The 13,298-nt window shown below is 47.5% G+C and overlaps 3 protein-coding genes across 5 annotated transcripts; 2 read left to right on the top strand and 1 right to left on the bottom strand.

The window, feature by feature from the left end:
• The first annotated feature begins 479 nt into the window (after nucleotides 1-479).
• On the top strand, nucleotides 480-2,259 carry LOC112872730. Its single transcript, XM_025935797.1, has 3 exons — nucleotides 480-539; nucleotides 1,349-1,534; nucleotides 1,636-2,259. The coding sequence occupies exons 1-3, from the start codon at nucleotides 480-482 to the stop codon at nucleotides 2,257-2,259; spliced, it is 870 nt and encodes a 289-aa protein (XP_025791582.1).
• A 591-nt stretch (nucleotides 2,260-2,850) lies between these two features.
• LOC112875939 (metal tolerance protein 7-like) lies at nucleotides 2,851-3,988 on the top strand. Its single transcript, XM_025939950.1, has 3 exons — nucleotides 2,851-2,962; nucleotides 3,059-3,289; nucleotides 3,401-3,988. Exons 1-3 carry the CDS (start codon nucleotides 2,906-2,908, stop codon nucleotides 3,743-3,745), a joined length of 633 nt encoding a protein of 210 aa, XP_025795735.1. The 5' UTR covers nucleotides 2,851-2,905; the 3' UTR covers nucleotides 3,746-3,988.
• A 775-nt stretch (nucleotides 3,989-4,763) lies between these two features.
• LOC112875940 lies at nucleotides 4,764-7,424 on the bottom strand. Of its 3 annotated transcripts, none has more exons than XM_025939953.1 (3): nucleotides 7,247-7,424; nucleotides 5,252-5,494; nucleotides 4,764-5,091 (listed from the first exon to the last, which is right to left on the bottom strand). In XM_025939953.1, the coding sequence occupies exons 2-3, from the start codon at nucleotides 5,397-5,399 to the stop codon at nucleotides 4,937-4,939; spliced, it is 303 nt and encodes a 100-aa protein (XP_025795738.1). In that variant the 5' UTR covers nucleotides 5,400-5,494; nucleotides 7,247-7,424; the 3' UTR covers nucleotides 4,764-4,936. The 3 variants fall into 3 exon arrangements, with proteins under 3 accessions (XP_025795738.1, XP_025795737.1, XP_025795736.1); XM_025939952.1 differs by lacking the exon at nucleotides 7,247-7,424 and adding an exon at nucleotides 5,907-6,119; XM_025939951.1 differs by lacking the exon at nucleotides 7,247-7,424 and having other exon boundaries at nucleotides 5,252-6,117.
• Nucleotides 7,425-13,298: the final 5,874 nt, after the last annotated feature.

Here is a 13,298-nt window from a genome sequence, read left to right as displayed (position 1 = left end):
GGTTTTCCTCCCGCCTCATTTTGTATTGAGCACAACCGTCTCGCAATCGCAAACGTTATCTTTGTCAACTTGTTCAGCATCATGATTAGCACGGCGTGGTAGCTGACATGGTAAAGATTGTAATAACTTTTTTCCATTCAGGTTCGTGTGTGCTTACTCGGACCAGTGCCTTGATGTTGTCGGTACTCGAGAGAACGGCGAGCGGGTCCTCCTTGTCGTTGCCGGTGGCTTTGTGTCTCCTCGTGATCCCGGACGATGGCTGATGGCGTACAGGAACGCGTCCGCTTCGCCCATAGACGCTTCATCCGGCCCGGCATCCGGCTGGCGAGCATGGCGAGGCGCAGTGGCGGAGGACGGCCAAAAAATGAGGTGTGGCGGGTGGCGGCGCGCCGGCGGCGGGGCAGGGGCGGGCTGCGGGGGCGCCGCGCTGGGGGGGGGGGGGGGCGCCGGGGCGGGGGGCGGCGACCTGGGTCGGGGGCATGGCAACCGGGAAGAAGAACACGAAGGGGGAGGAGGAACTGAGGAGGAAGGGCGGCATGGTAACTTGGACGAGTTGAAGGCGGCGTCGGGGTTGCAGTTCTGCGGGTAGGAGCCGTCATCGCGGAGGGCCTGCGGCGGCGGCGCGCGGGGCCTGCGGCGCGCAGGCGGCGGCGCGCGGGAGTGCGGGACGGCGGGAGCAGAGCTGCAAAGTGCCAGTGGGGAACTGTATCTGATCTGCTTGAATCGTGTGTAGAAACCGACGCTTGGATAGATGAACATCTTGTTAGTTTTGCCGATTTCAAACAAGCATGTCGAAGTTGTTTGCTCATATTAAAAGAATAAAAGTAGTGTATTTGCTATACGAATCTGTAGAAAATGAATGGACGATTGTACGTTTCTTTGAATAGGCTTGAAGTTGGATTTGTTCCCACATTTTCAGGATGGACCCAACCCAATTCCAGCAGCCTGATGGAAATAGGCATGGTGGCAATCCTCCGTACCAAGGCGGCTTGAACCCGTACGTGTTTATGTACCAGACCGGCCCAAGTGCTTGGAACCCCAATCAGGTCATGCATCCGGGAATGCCTCCCATGACTGCAGCAGGTATGTTTCCCATGGCTGCAGCAGGTATGCCTCCACCCAATGCTGGAGGTATGCATCCACACATGTCACCACAATTGTAGATGAAATGCACAATCCAACGGATGACGAGGTAGAGGAGGTAGCAATTGTTGGTGGTCCATCAAATGGAGGTAGGAAAAGAGGGGGCAGTAATACCAAATTGGCCAACTTTGCAGTAGAGGAAGATGTCAACATTGTGAGGTCATGGCTAGAGATAAGTTGTGACCCAATTGTGAACACTGGCTAGAAGAGAGACAACTTCTGGGATCGTGTTATGAAACAATACAATGGGAGGCGGGGTTCATTCCCAAAAAGGACGTTGAGGTCTGTCCAGTCTCGCTGGGATAAGATCAAACAAGAAGCAACGAAGTTCGCTGGGTACGTGGCAAAGGCTATTCGGGATGACGCTAGTGGGACATCGGACGTTGATAAGGTACGCCATTGTTTGTGATTGCTGCGATCGGTGCTCGATTGTTGATGTAATTTCAGTTCTATTTATTGTTAATGTTCTGTGACTCCTATGTCCACTTGCAGACAACCTTAGCAGCATCCGACTTTGCTGCTATTGAGGGATACAATTTTCAGTTCATGCATTGCTGGGACCTGATGAAGGATGAGCCCAAATGGCAAGACGTAAAGCAGAGAAGTTCAAAAACAGTTGGTTCTAATACTATTGACTTGGATGGGGATGAGGCATCACCAGCAGGCACCGGCAAGAGGCCAATTGGCAGGGATGCAGCAAAAGCTTGCAAGAAGAAGTGTCCATCTGGATCGACATCATCTTCGGAACACGCTTCCAATATGCAGAACCTCTCATTGCAAAAGATGACAATGTGGCAAGAAGAAAATTCAAAGAAAGTAAACCGCTTTGACCATCTTGCAAGTATTGAAGAAAAGAGGTTCGATGAGATGCGTGAACACAACAAGTCCATCCTACAGCTTGAGGAGGAGAAGATAAAGATCATGCGCGACAAACTCAATATGCAGATGCAAGAGAAGGAGAGGGAGAGACTTGAAAAAGAGAAGCAAGAAGATGAGAGGATTCTTAAGGTGGACCTTGATTCTTGCGCACCTGAGCTTCGCATGTATTACGAGGCGCTTCGTGAGGAGATACTGCACAAGGTGTCAGCAAGAAGGCAGAGGAGCCGCCAAGCGTGAACTACCGTTTATTTGTTGTAAGTCTTGAACTATCATTTATTTATTGGTGTGTTGTAAGTCTTGAACTATTTATTTGTTGTAAGTCTTGAACTATCATTTATTTATTTGTGTGTTGTAAGTCTTGAACTATTTATTTGTTGTAAATTTTGAACTATTTATTTGTTGTAAGTCTTGATCAGTTTATTTTAGATTTGAACAGTGAGATTTATCTGGTGTGCCCTCTTGTGAGTGCAATACAAGATAATACACATTTTTATTTAATTGCCATACAAGCTGACCTTACAAGCTGGACATACAAACTGACCTTACAAACTGGACATACAAACTGACCCTTACAAACTTGACATACGAACGTATAATGATCGCTAGAGAGTACACATCCTTAGAATACAATTATTCATTACACATACAAATAAGCATACGCATGCTACTCTGCATTGAAAACCTGCGCAGTTGTGAAAAATCGTGGTATTGTCCATTCTTCAGAATCAGTTTACTGTCGAAGCGTCTTCTTTTTGTCGGATCAAGTCTTGCACACAAGTGTTGTTCTGAATTCCTGGATCATTCAGTGTTGACTTTTGCTTCCGGCAAGGCAAACTGAATAATTTGACATTTGTTGTAGGGGATAATAGTCTTCGCATCAGTAATGGGCACACTTGGCTTCCAAGTGCTGATCGAATCAGGTCGCCAGCTGATCACGCAGGTACATGATCGGTTGTTTACCTTTCTCACAACAGCATACCTTCTTATCTCTGATTTGATTGCTGACGGTAATCTCGTGCAATGGCCAAACGAACAGGAGCACGCGAATTTCCAGCGCAAGCAGGAGCTCTGGATGGTCGGCAGCATGTCCTCCGTCGCGGTCGTGAAGTTCTTCCTCATGCTCTACTGCCGGACGTTCAAGAACGAGATCGTGAGGGCCTACGCCCAGGACCACTTCTTCGACGTGATCACCAACTCGGTCGGCCTGGTCGCGGCGCTGCTCGCCGTCCGGTACAAATGGTGGATGGATCCAGTTGGTGCCATACTGGTGAGCGAAATCCCAACACAGCTATCATCTGAACATCGATCGTGAGTTAGAGCAGTGCCATCAGTATAGTAACTGTGAACGGTGAACAATTTTTTTTAAAAAAAACTGCAGATCGCGCTGTACACGATCACGACGTGGGCGCGGACGGTGCTGGAGAACGTGGGCACGCTGATCGGCAGGTCGGCGCCGGCGGAGTACCTGACGAAGCTGACGTACCTGATCTGGAACCACCACGAGGAGATCCGGCACATCGACACGGTGCGTGCCTACACCTTCGGCACCCACTACTTCGTGAAGGTGGACATCGTGCTCCCGGGGGACATGCCGCTCAGCCAGGCGCACGACATCGGCGAGTCGCTGCAGGAGAAGCTGGAGCAGCTGCCGGAGGTCGAGCGCGCCTTCGTTCACGTCGACTTCGAGTTCACGCACCGGCCCGAGCACAAGGCCGAGGTCTGATGGCTTGGCTAGTGGCTAGGCTACTTTCTTACTCAGAGCTCAGACCAGTTGTAGCAGAGCTGCTGAAGATCTGATGACACAAGTATTTGTAAGACGAAATGCAACATCATTTCTTGAGCCCTCAACTCTTAAAGGGCATCTAGATGTTTTTTTTTTTGCGAAATAGGCATTTTTGTCCTTGAACTTTCACCCAAGGCTCAATTTGATCCCTCAACTATCAAAATGACCATTTTAATCCTCAAACATATCTTTTAAGCTTAATTTTGTCCCTGGTCCTATGTGGCATGCCACGTGTCGTGCCAAATCAGCAAAGAGTCGCTAAAATTTCATTGTAGCTTTGTACATACATTTAAAATGTCCCTTCTACCCTCCAGTATGCAGCACATGTCCCATTAAACTTATTTGGTTGACATTTTATTATGTTTATTTGCAACCAATCGTGTGGTCTAGTTGATCTGGTTCATATGCAAGGAGGAGGAGGCATGCGATTTTATGTACAAAAAGTAATATATTTGACCGGTAACAAAAGGCACGAAATAAATATGTAAACCGAAATAAAAAATCACTGAGCAATGTAGTTTTATGGCTATCTTATTGTGTCTTTCCTCATGTAACAGGATGCCTAGCCTAGTGAAGAAGAAACGGGAGGAGGGTAGGGTTAAGTAGTTTTAACTTTAATTCACATGTGCTCGCTCATCTTAGCTGACTTGTCGCTGACATGGCGTGACAACATGGCATGCCACATAGTTGAGGGATAAAATTGAGATAAAAAGAAGAGTTTAAAGACTGAGATGGTCATTTTGATAGTTGAGGAATCAAATATTGAACCTTTGGAGAAAGATCAGGGATGAAAATGCCTATTCCACCATGTTTTTTTGTTGTTTGATGGAAATCGGAATACCGTTTTGTATAGATCGCCATTTGTTGTTTAGATGGCCCCATAAGCAAAAAGTTTCTACTCCAAATCCGAAAAAGGAAAATCCATCTCTCAATTTCTATTCGGAAGTACCTGAGGTCAGATCGTTAACGCAACAGCTCATAATTCGGAGATAAATGCATCATACACGGTAGCCAGTAACACAAATTCAAGTGACAACATAGATCTTCATGGCAGGCTCCATCTGTCCATAATGCATAAGCGGATAAAAAACATGATAGAATTTAGTAGACTAACTCTAAATTTCAAATAAGCTATTCAGGCTTCAATTCAGGTTTGTCATATGCTGCTATATTCTGAGGTTCACACTCTGGGCTGAAGAGCCGCACAAGCAGGGCTGATGTCGCGCTCACAGAGACTGCCCCGCATGACGCCCACCTGAGACTCCTTGGAACTGTTATTCTTGGACCTACAGAATAGAGACAAGGTCAGCAAAATGGTTCCGAGTTCTGGGTTGACCCAAAGTACTTGCACAGTGATAAAACTCAACAAGTACAACTGACAAGATGCATATAATTGTACAAAAAAACATATAAGGAGGAGATGATTGGATCGACAGAAATAATGACCATAGTGAAGGCGGCAGAGCACCCAGAAAGCCAGACCACCACCAACGGAGAAGATGCCAGCAGTCTGCCGCATCAACCGAGAGCAGGGCTTTGATTCTGGCCGCATCACCTCCCCTTCCGACCATCCCAGCGCTCGCCGCAGTGCCATCGTGATTCTTGGTTTCTTTACTGATGAATATACCAGTGACTTGCTGAAGTTAATAAAAATTACAGCTGTTCAGACTTTACAGTGCCTCCTGGTTCCTGAAACAAGAACAATTAGGCTTGTGTTATTCCTTTCCGTTTCAAATAATCCCAAACTAAGGATACGTCCCATAAAACATGATCGTGTGAATTTGTTTACAATGTGGCTAGTCTGGTAGCATTAATATACATGAACTTATGCATCGACTTGTTTATTATCCGTCTTGCTGACCACTTTAACTATCTATCGAATTGACAATTCTAATATCCAAACCCCATTTCAGTCAGGAAAAAATTGTGCTACAAAAAGACCGGAAATTCAATCAGCCATGGGCTTAATGCACAAGCGAATCGAACTTGTGCCTAGTCTACAAATGGTCTTTTGAACGACTCTGTGTGATCAAGAACTTATGAATAAGAGCCACCCATTCTGTTAATAGATTAGGGAAAAGTAACATGTCAGATATCAGACCACATCGGGATACAATGCAGTGAGATAAACGGGCGCAGTTATACATCACCGAAGGTGATGGAAACCACCTCCATCGCCTGAAGGCCACCCAACAAGTGCAACTCATGTCAGGGAAAAGGGAAGCCATAACCATAGTCACCGGGAACGTGGAACGCCCCGGCGTTCCCCATTTCAGGAATGGGAACATGGGAACATTTTCATCCAGCCTTGTAAAAGTCTATCCCAAGTGCCGTACCACGTTCCGGGAACTCGTTCCTTGATCCCGTCGTTCCAGGGAACTTGGTGACTATGGCCATAACACAGTGTCTGTTCCCAAAACCACAGATTAGCTATGCACATCTAGTCATGATCCGAAGTGCATGTTTATGCAAGGGCAATATGCAGGTGAAACATGAAAGCACAAGCTAGAGAAGGCATTAAAACCACAGATTAGCTATGCACATCTAGTCATGATCCGAAGTGCATGTTTATGCAAGGGCAATATGCAGGTGAAACATGAAAGCACAAGCTAGAGAAGGCATCTTTCATGTTTCACCTGCATATTGCCCTTGCATAAACATGCACTTCGGATCATGACTAGATGTGCATAGCTAATCTGTGGTTTTGGGAACAGACACTGTGTTATGGCCATAGTCACCAAGTTCCCTGGAACGACGGGATCAAGGAACGAGTTCCCGGAACGTGGTACGGCACTTGGGATAGACTTTTACAAGGCTGGATGAAAATGTTCCCATGTTCCCATTCCTGAAATGGGGAACGCCGGGGCGTTCCACGTTCCCGGTGACTATGGTTAAGGTAGGTGCGAGGCGGGCAGCGGCGGCGACCTTCTGCAACAAGTAATGAAGATATAAAATTATGCTCCTATATTACACAAAAGTAAATATTTTTATATTGGTTGAAAATTGGTTCAAACTTTGAAGTTTTAATATAGAAAAAATTATTAGCTCTTAGCTTATGCTACTATAACAATATAGTTTAATTGGCACTATAGTAGGATGCCAAGCCAAGAGGTAGCGATGTCTATAGTCTAAACAGATGTGCAAATTTTGATGTAAAACCAAAATAAAAACGTCAACCTCGGTCTTTTAGCTTGATTAGTGGCGCATTTCGGCACGAAGTGCTGGCTTTCTTCCTTTTCTTACAAAAAAGCTTTCGTTGAGACAAAGCAGGCAGGGCAACTAAACCCAAGATGGAAGGAGTTCACCCCTTTCCTTTCTGCGTAGACGTCAGGATTATCTAGAATCCTTTTTTTATATATAAATCATAGCCCTCGTGAGGGAATCAATCATGGGCAGATGAAGTCCCCGTGCTGCTTTTCAAAATAAGGAAGAAATGCGTACAGGAAGGATGGGCTCCGGGTCACTCTCTTCACTGATGCTTCGAAGCAGGGCCGCGGGGGGCGCGCCCCCGAGCTGAGGTGGCGGCGGCGGCGGCGGCGGCCGCGCGCCCGAGGGCCGCGAGGGGGCAGAGGCGGCGGCGGGCGCGGGGGCCGCGCGCCCGAGGCGGTGGCGGCGGCCGCGCGCCCGAGGGCCGCGCGGGGCGGAGGCGGCGGCTGGCGCGGGGGTGCGAGGCGGCGGGGGCCGCGGGGGGAGCCGCGCGGGGCCGCGGCGCGGCGGCGGGGGCAGCGCGGGGCCGAGGCGGAGGCGGCGGCGGCCGCGCGGGGCGCCGGCGGTGACGGCGGGGGCGGTGGGCCTGAGGGGAACGGGCGCGGGGGCCGGCGGATCGGAAAAGCTACTGTGCGCGCGTGTGTGGGACTGGGAGCAGACATTTCGCGATCCAGCGCGCGGCGGTATTAGGATTAGGGCATGTCTATTTTCGTCGGCCTGCGTCTGGCCGACCAAAACGGACTCTTTTTTTCGTCGGCCAGATTCCGGCTGACGAAATTACCATCATTTATTTTGTCGGCCACACGGAGCCGACGAAAATAGGGTCACGTTTTCATCGGCTAGCTTTGACCGACGAAAATAAAATTTATTTTCGTCGGGTTTTGGTGGCCGACGAAATAAGTAATATATTTTCGTCGGCTTCCATCTGGCCGACGAAATTAATATAGGCCAACGAAATTGCCTGAATTTGGTGTAGTGAGCTAAATGACACTGATTTCTATGCAAAAGAAAAATGATACTGATTTGTCGTTCGAACCGGCCGGCTGCCAAGCCCCTGGCTAGCTGTGACGGGGGGCCGGCCGTACCTCAGCGTCAGCGTCATCCCCGTTCCCCTGGCTAGCTGCGGCAAAAGCTAGCTAGCTGGTTGCAGATTAACGCCAGCAATAGTTTAACCGCATGCCGGTCCTTGGTCGCCACATCGATCTACGTACGTACGGCAGGATTAAACTGACATCGCTACTGCTGCACAGTCATAATCTACTAATACATCAGAAGGGCGGGCCGGGCCGGGAGTAATTTTTGTAGTTACATTTAGCCATTTTTCTTAGGGAAACAGGGAGTGTGTAGTTTCGCCAAAAGGGAGAGGATGGAAGTGGTCCTGGACTGGCGGATGGTTCGTCTTCCAATTCCATGTTTTCAAGCAGCAGGCACTAGTCTGAGCCGAGGCGGGACGACGGGTAGAGGTCTGGCAGGCAGGCTCATCTTGGCGAACAGCTTGACGCCGCAGCTCCATCAGTGCCAGGAACGCGTCCCTGTCCTCGAACCGGCTCCCTAGCTACGATGGCACGCGCCGACGCGTCGGTGGTGCACGCCGGCACGAGGCGGCTCAGGTTCACCGCCTGCCCAGGCGGCGCCGACGCCACGGAGCGGAGGGGACTGAAGGACTGTGTGGCAGAACCAACCTGAATTATACCGGCTCAAGTACGCGAGTCCAATCCTGAGGGCTCCAACGTGCTTCAAACGGTATAATCCCTTGGCCTGTCGGGTAACGTCCCGATAAACCACCGATACACAGGATCAAATAAGGCTACCTCACACGAAGGTGAGTCCAGAGATACATTCACCATCACGTTTTACATCACAGGGAATTACATTACAAGGGTTTCCAAAAGAGGAACGATAATTTAAATTCAGAGAAAAGATTACATATTGTTAAAAACTATGGTTGTTAGCAGCGGAAAACATACGCGATGATTACCATACGACGTTAAGACGAATGTCATGCTAAGCCCGAGCACGACATCGCTCGATATCACCAGTGCTGGCCGGGGACGGATCCCATTCCATGGACCAACCTTTTGGGAGAGCACAGGGCCAAGGCAAGGGAAGAGTAGGGTCTTCAAGACATCATCTGCAAAACATATAACTAGCAAGGCTGAGTATACTAATACTCAGCAAGGCTTACCCGGGATTGGGTATACTTAGCCCATAACTAGACTTATGAAAGCTTATAATGGTTCTGGGTTTAGTTTCAGCTGAAAAGCAACAAAGAGTAGATCCTTAATTTCAGGTTTTAGCTTTCAGATTCTAGTTAATTATCCATTCTAAGTAAGCACCTATATCTAAGCAAGCATGGTATAGTCTTTGGTCAAACATCATCTTTGATAACCATAATATTGCTCTTGTTACTCTATGTGGAAAAGGGATCAAGTAGTCTCAATCTTCGTGAGAAGCGGACGATTCGAATCGAATTTAACCTTGCAAGGTAAACCTAACTCACACGCTTGGAACATCCAACGACAGTTCCGAAGCAACCGTTTGCCTTTCATTCCGACTCGTGGATCAGATCCACCACAACCGACTGCAGGAACATACGCACATCACTCGTGCAGGACATACGTCTGTAGCGCGACTACAAAACCCGTATTCCTGGTTGCCCTTGCAACACGTATTTCCCCAGTCGAACCAAGTAACCAAAAGAACCAAATACATGTGGTGGGAGGTATGTCCACTCCTCGGGCCGATTGGCTACTAGGCTTACCGCTTACCCATAACTCACGGTATGTGGCTAGTACTTTCAAACACTTAACCCGCACTTCCACACACTGCGACCTTATCAGATTCATCAACACAGACGGGGTATCATCTCGACCATGATACCTTACAAAACTCCCGTCCATCATCCTTATAGTGATAGCAGGAATGTAATCATTACAACTCCTATATCGCGCGAGTGACAGGAAATCACCCGACTTTTACCGGCCCTATTAGCGGAGCATCTATCCGTTAAGGACTCGGGAGCATTACATTGGGTTCCTAGAATTCATGCATCTAGGGTTTCACTCCAATTCCTAGACTTAATGCAAGATATAATATGGATAGATATAGATTGCAGTGTAAATAAAATAGTGGGATATGTCCGGAGCTTGCCTTTACTGGTAGGGCTGGGGTTAGTCAAGTTAATAACGTCCGAACTTTGGTTCGGGCCTTCAGAGAATTCCCTGATGAAGTTCTTGGGATCTTCAGAACAACCTCCTTCTGTTCCGGGATTAGCTGTTAATTTCCGCCGGCGGGAGAGATGAGTCTACATGATATGCAAGATGAAGTTCAATGGATGCACACACTTTCATCTTAATTCATGGTAAGGTTACAATCCAAAAGTTAATACTCAAGCACTTATGGTATAAGAAACCCAAGTTTTGAATCATAAGCATTGACTCATGAGTAAAGCATTAATTTAATTGAAAATAGAAATTAAGTATTCAAGTTTAAATTAAATTCAAACTTGAATGTGAATTCTAGATAATTAGGGTTATAAAGTTTTGAAAACTTAAATATAGATCAATTACATATTTAAAGATTTTGACCAAAAGATTTAATTAGATAAGCTTTACTGGAAAGATTTAGTTGATTGTATTATAAATAAATTGAATTAATCCAAGATAAATATTAAAATATCAATTAGAATTAAATTCAAATTTAGATTTGAATTTAAACTTTTTGAGTAAAGAATGTTATAAGATTTTGAATATTTAAAACAAATAGATTACTTTATAATTCATGATTAAGAGATTTAATTGATTAAAGTTTAAAAGGTATGCTTAGCAAATTTTTGCTTAAGATAATTCAAGATGGTTATCTTAAAAGAAATTATATTATATTATGAGTTTAGATTTGAAGATTTTATATCACTTTATATGTCCTATAGAAATTTGTATATCAAAAATTATGATCACAAAGTTAACCTTATAGGGTAAAGATTGGAATTACGGATAAGACATTACATTTCCATGTCTTAGATTCAATATAGATTCAAAACTATTTGGTTTCAAGTCAAACTCATTTAATGGAAGTTATAGAGTTCAAAACCTAGTTTCAAACAAAACTGGTTTTGTAATTTTTGGAATTTTCTATAATTCTCTATTGAATTTACAAGTCAAAAATAGCACTCACATGAAATAACAATCATCCATTCACTTCTATTCTAAATACAACACAAACTATCCATTATCACAGCATGGTCACAAAATAAAGATGATAGAATTTGAAATGAAGATTCATATGCAACTGGTTTCACATTTTTTTGAATTTCCTACGATTTGCTAGGAATTTTCAAAGTTCAGCACATTAGAAAGGTTGAAAGGGCTGAAAACTTCTGTTTAGACCCTTGGAAAGAATTGAGATTTCGCAATTGGGTCCTCCTGCCATAGATGGCCGGAGCAAGCTCTGTTCCACCCCGATTCCGGCGAGGGAGCGGTGAATCCGCAAGGGGAAGGGGGTGGGGAGGAAAAAGGGCACTCGGGCGCACCGTTGGGCACACTTGGGAGGAGGAAGAACGGCTGGAGGTGGGCCGCCGGCGTTGAAGCAGTAGGGCGGCGGCGGCGGCACTGGGGGCGGCACTCCGGCGAGGGCAAGGCGCAAAGGGGGTGGGGAGCAGCTTCAAGAGGTCCTAAGGATGCTATTTATAGGGAAAGAAGGGGAAGGGAGGGGCGCTCGGCCGGGGAACGACGGCGGCGTGGAGAAGCAGTACACCGGCGGCTCGGGTAGGCGGTGGTGGATGCGTGGTGGCACGGGAATGGATGGGGAAAGCAGGGGATAAGGGCGGGGAAAGGATGAGGCGGCGCCTAAGGTGGAGAGGGGGCGGCGAGGGGGCCTGCACTGACGCCGGAGTTAAGGAGATTGGCGGCGGCGGCAGTGGAGCAGAGGAACAGAGGAGACGTCCAGAGGAGGAAGAGGAATAGGAGGGCGCCAAGGACCTATTTGCAAATTGCAAAAACTTCAAGGGCCCGAAAGTAAAACTAAATTTCCCACTGATACAGGACTCTAATGGAGAAATGACCAAAATGAAAGTTGTACAACTTTTCAATCTCTACAACTTTGCTTTAGGGTTTGATTTCAAAAACTCAAAGTATGCATCTTTATTTTGAAACTTTGGACAAATTTTAAGTTTTATAAGATTTTGTCTTTACTACATAATTACCCACATAATTTTGGGCCTTAATGCAAGTTTTCAGAACTGTCATGATTACTTGCATTCTTATAATTTGGCCCTTAGTAACTTTTGGAAATTACTTTTGTAACTCATGCTTTTTACACAAAAGGACTCACATTTTCATATAATTACACATAGGGTCTTTTTGTTACAAATACATTCAACCTTTTACAAATCAACACATGCATTACATCTTATACATATCATGGTACAATTTGACACCTAGGGTGTCACAGCTGGACGCGCTGGGCGCTGAGAAGCTCGACGGTGCAGAGCTTCCGCATCTCCCTCCAGGCGCCGCCATAGGGGCCGGGGCGAAGATGACGCCCTCGGGGATGGCCAGCAGGGTCATCCGGGTGACGGGGCGCGTCGCGAGCTCGAGGTCCGTACGTGCCCGCAGCACCGTCGCGGCCGCGTAGGCGGACGAGGCGACGATGACGGGGAGGCCCCCGAGGCGGAGCAGCACGCGCTCGCCGTGGCGCCGAGCGATGTCACGCAGAGAGCGGTGCGGCAGCACGCGAGCAGGAGCCGGGGAGCGGAGAGCGGTCGGCCTCGCAACGACCCGGGGGTGGACGGTATTTGAAATAGCGTCCACCCCATAGACCCTAGCCGTCGGATCGGAGATTTGCGGGCGAGATCCGTGGTCAGGGTTGGGTGGGGGCGTCGACTGCAATCGATGGCGGTTGTCGAGATGGGAGCGGCGAGAGAGGGGAGGAGGAGGGAGTTACGGACGGGGTAAGTATAGAAACATGCTAATGCTGGACCACGGAGCAGTAGTTCAACTATCACCTTCGTCGGCAATTCGAAGGCACAGACACCACCATGGCGTCCTCGGCTCCTCGCCAGGCAGGTGCGGCAGAGGGGGATTCAGATCGTCTGACGTTGGCCGCAGCGACGTATGCCTGCAGTTGCACACATCGGACCGTCCATTCACATTCAACAACGAGATGCTCCGTGCTTCCAAATAGCAGGTCATGCGACTAGTCCAGCCCACCGGTCTATCACCAGAGCACAAGCATTTTCTCTTAGGTTGCGTTTGGTTCGGGAGCCAACTTGAATGGAATGGTTCCGTTC

This window comes from Panicum hallii, chromosome 9 (genome assembly GCF_002211085.1).
Source record: "Panicum hallii strain FIL2 chromosome 9, PHallii_v3.1, whole genome shotgun sequence".
NCBI lineage: Eukaryota > Viridiplantae > Streptophyta > Magnoliopsida > Poales > Poaceae > Panicum > Panicum hallii.
Note: the sequence above shows the minus strand (reverse complement) of the source record. Positions and strands in the feature narration are given on the sequence as shown.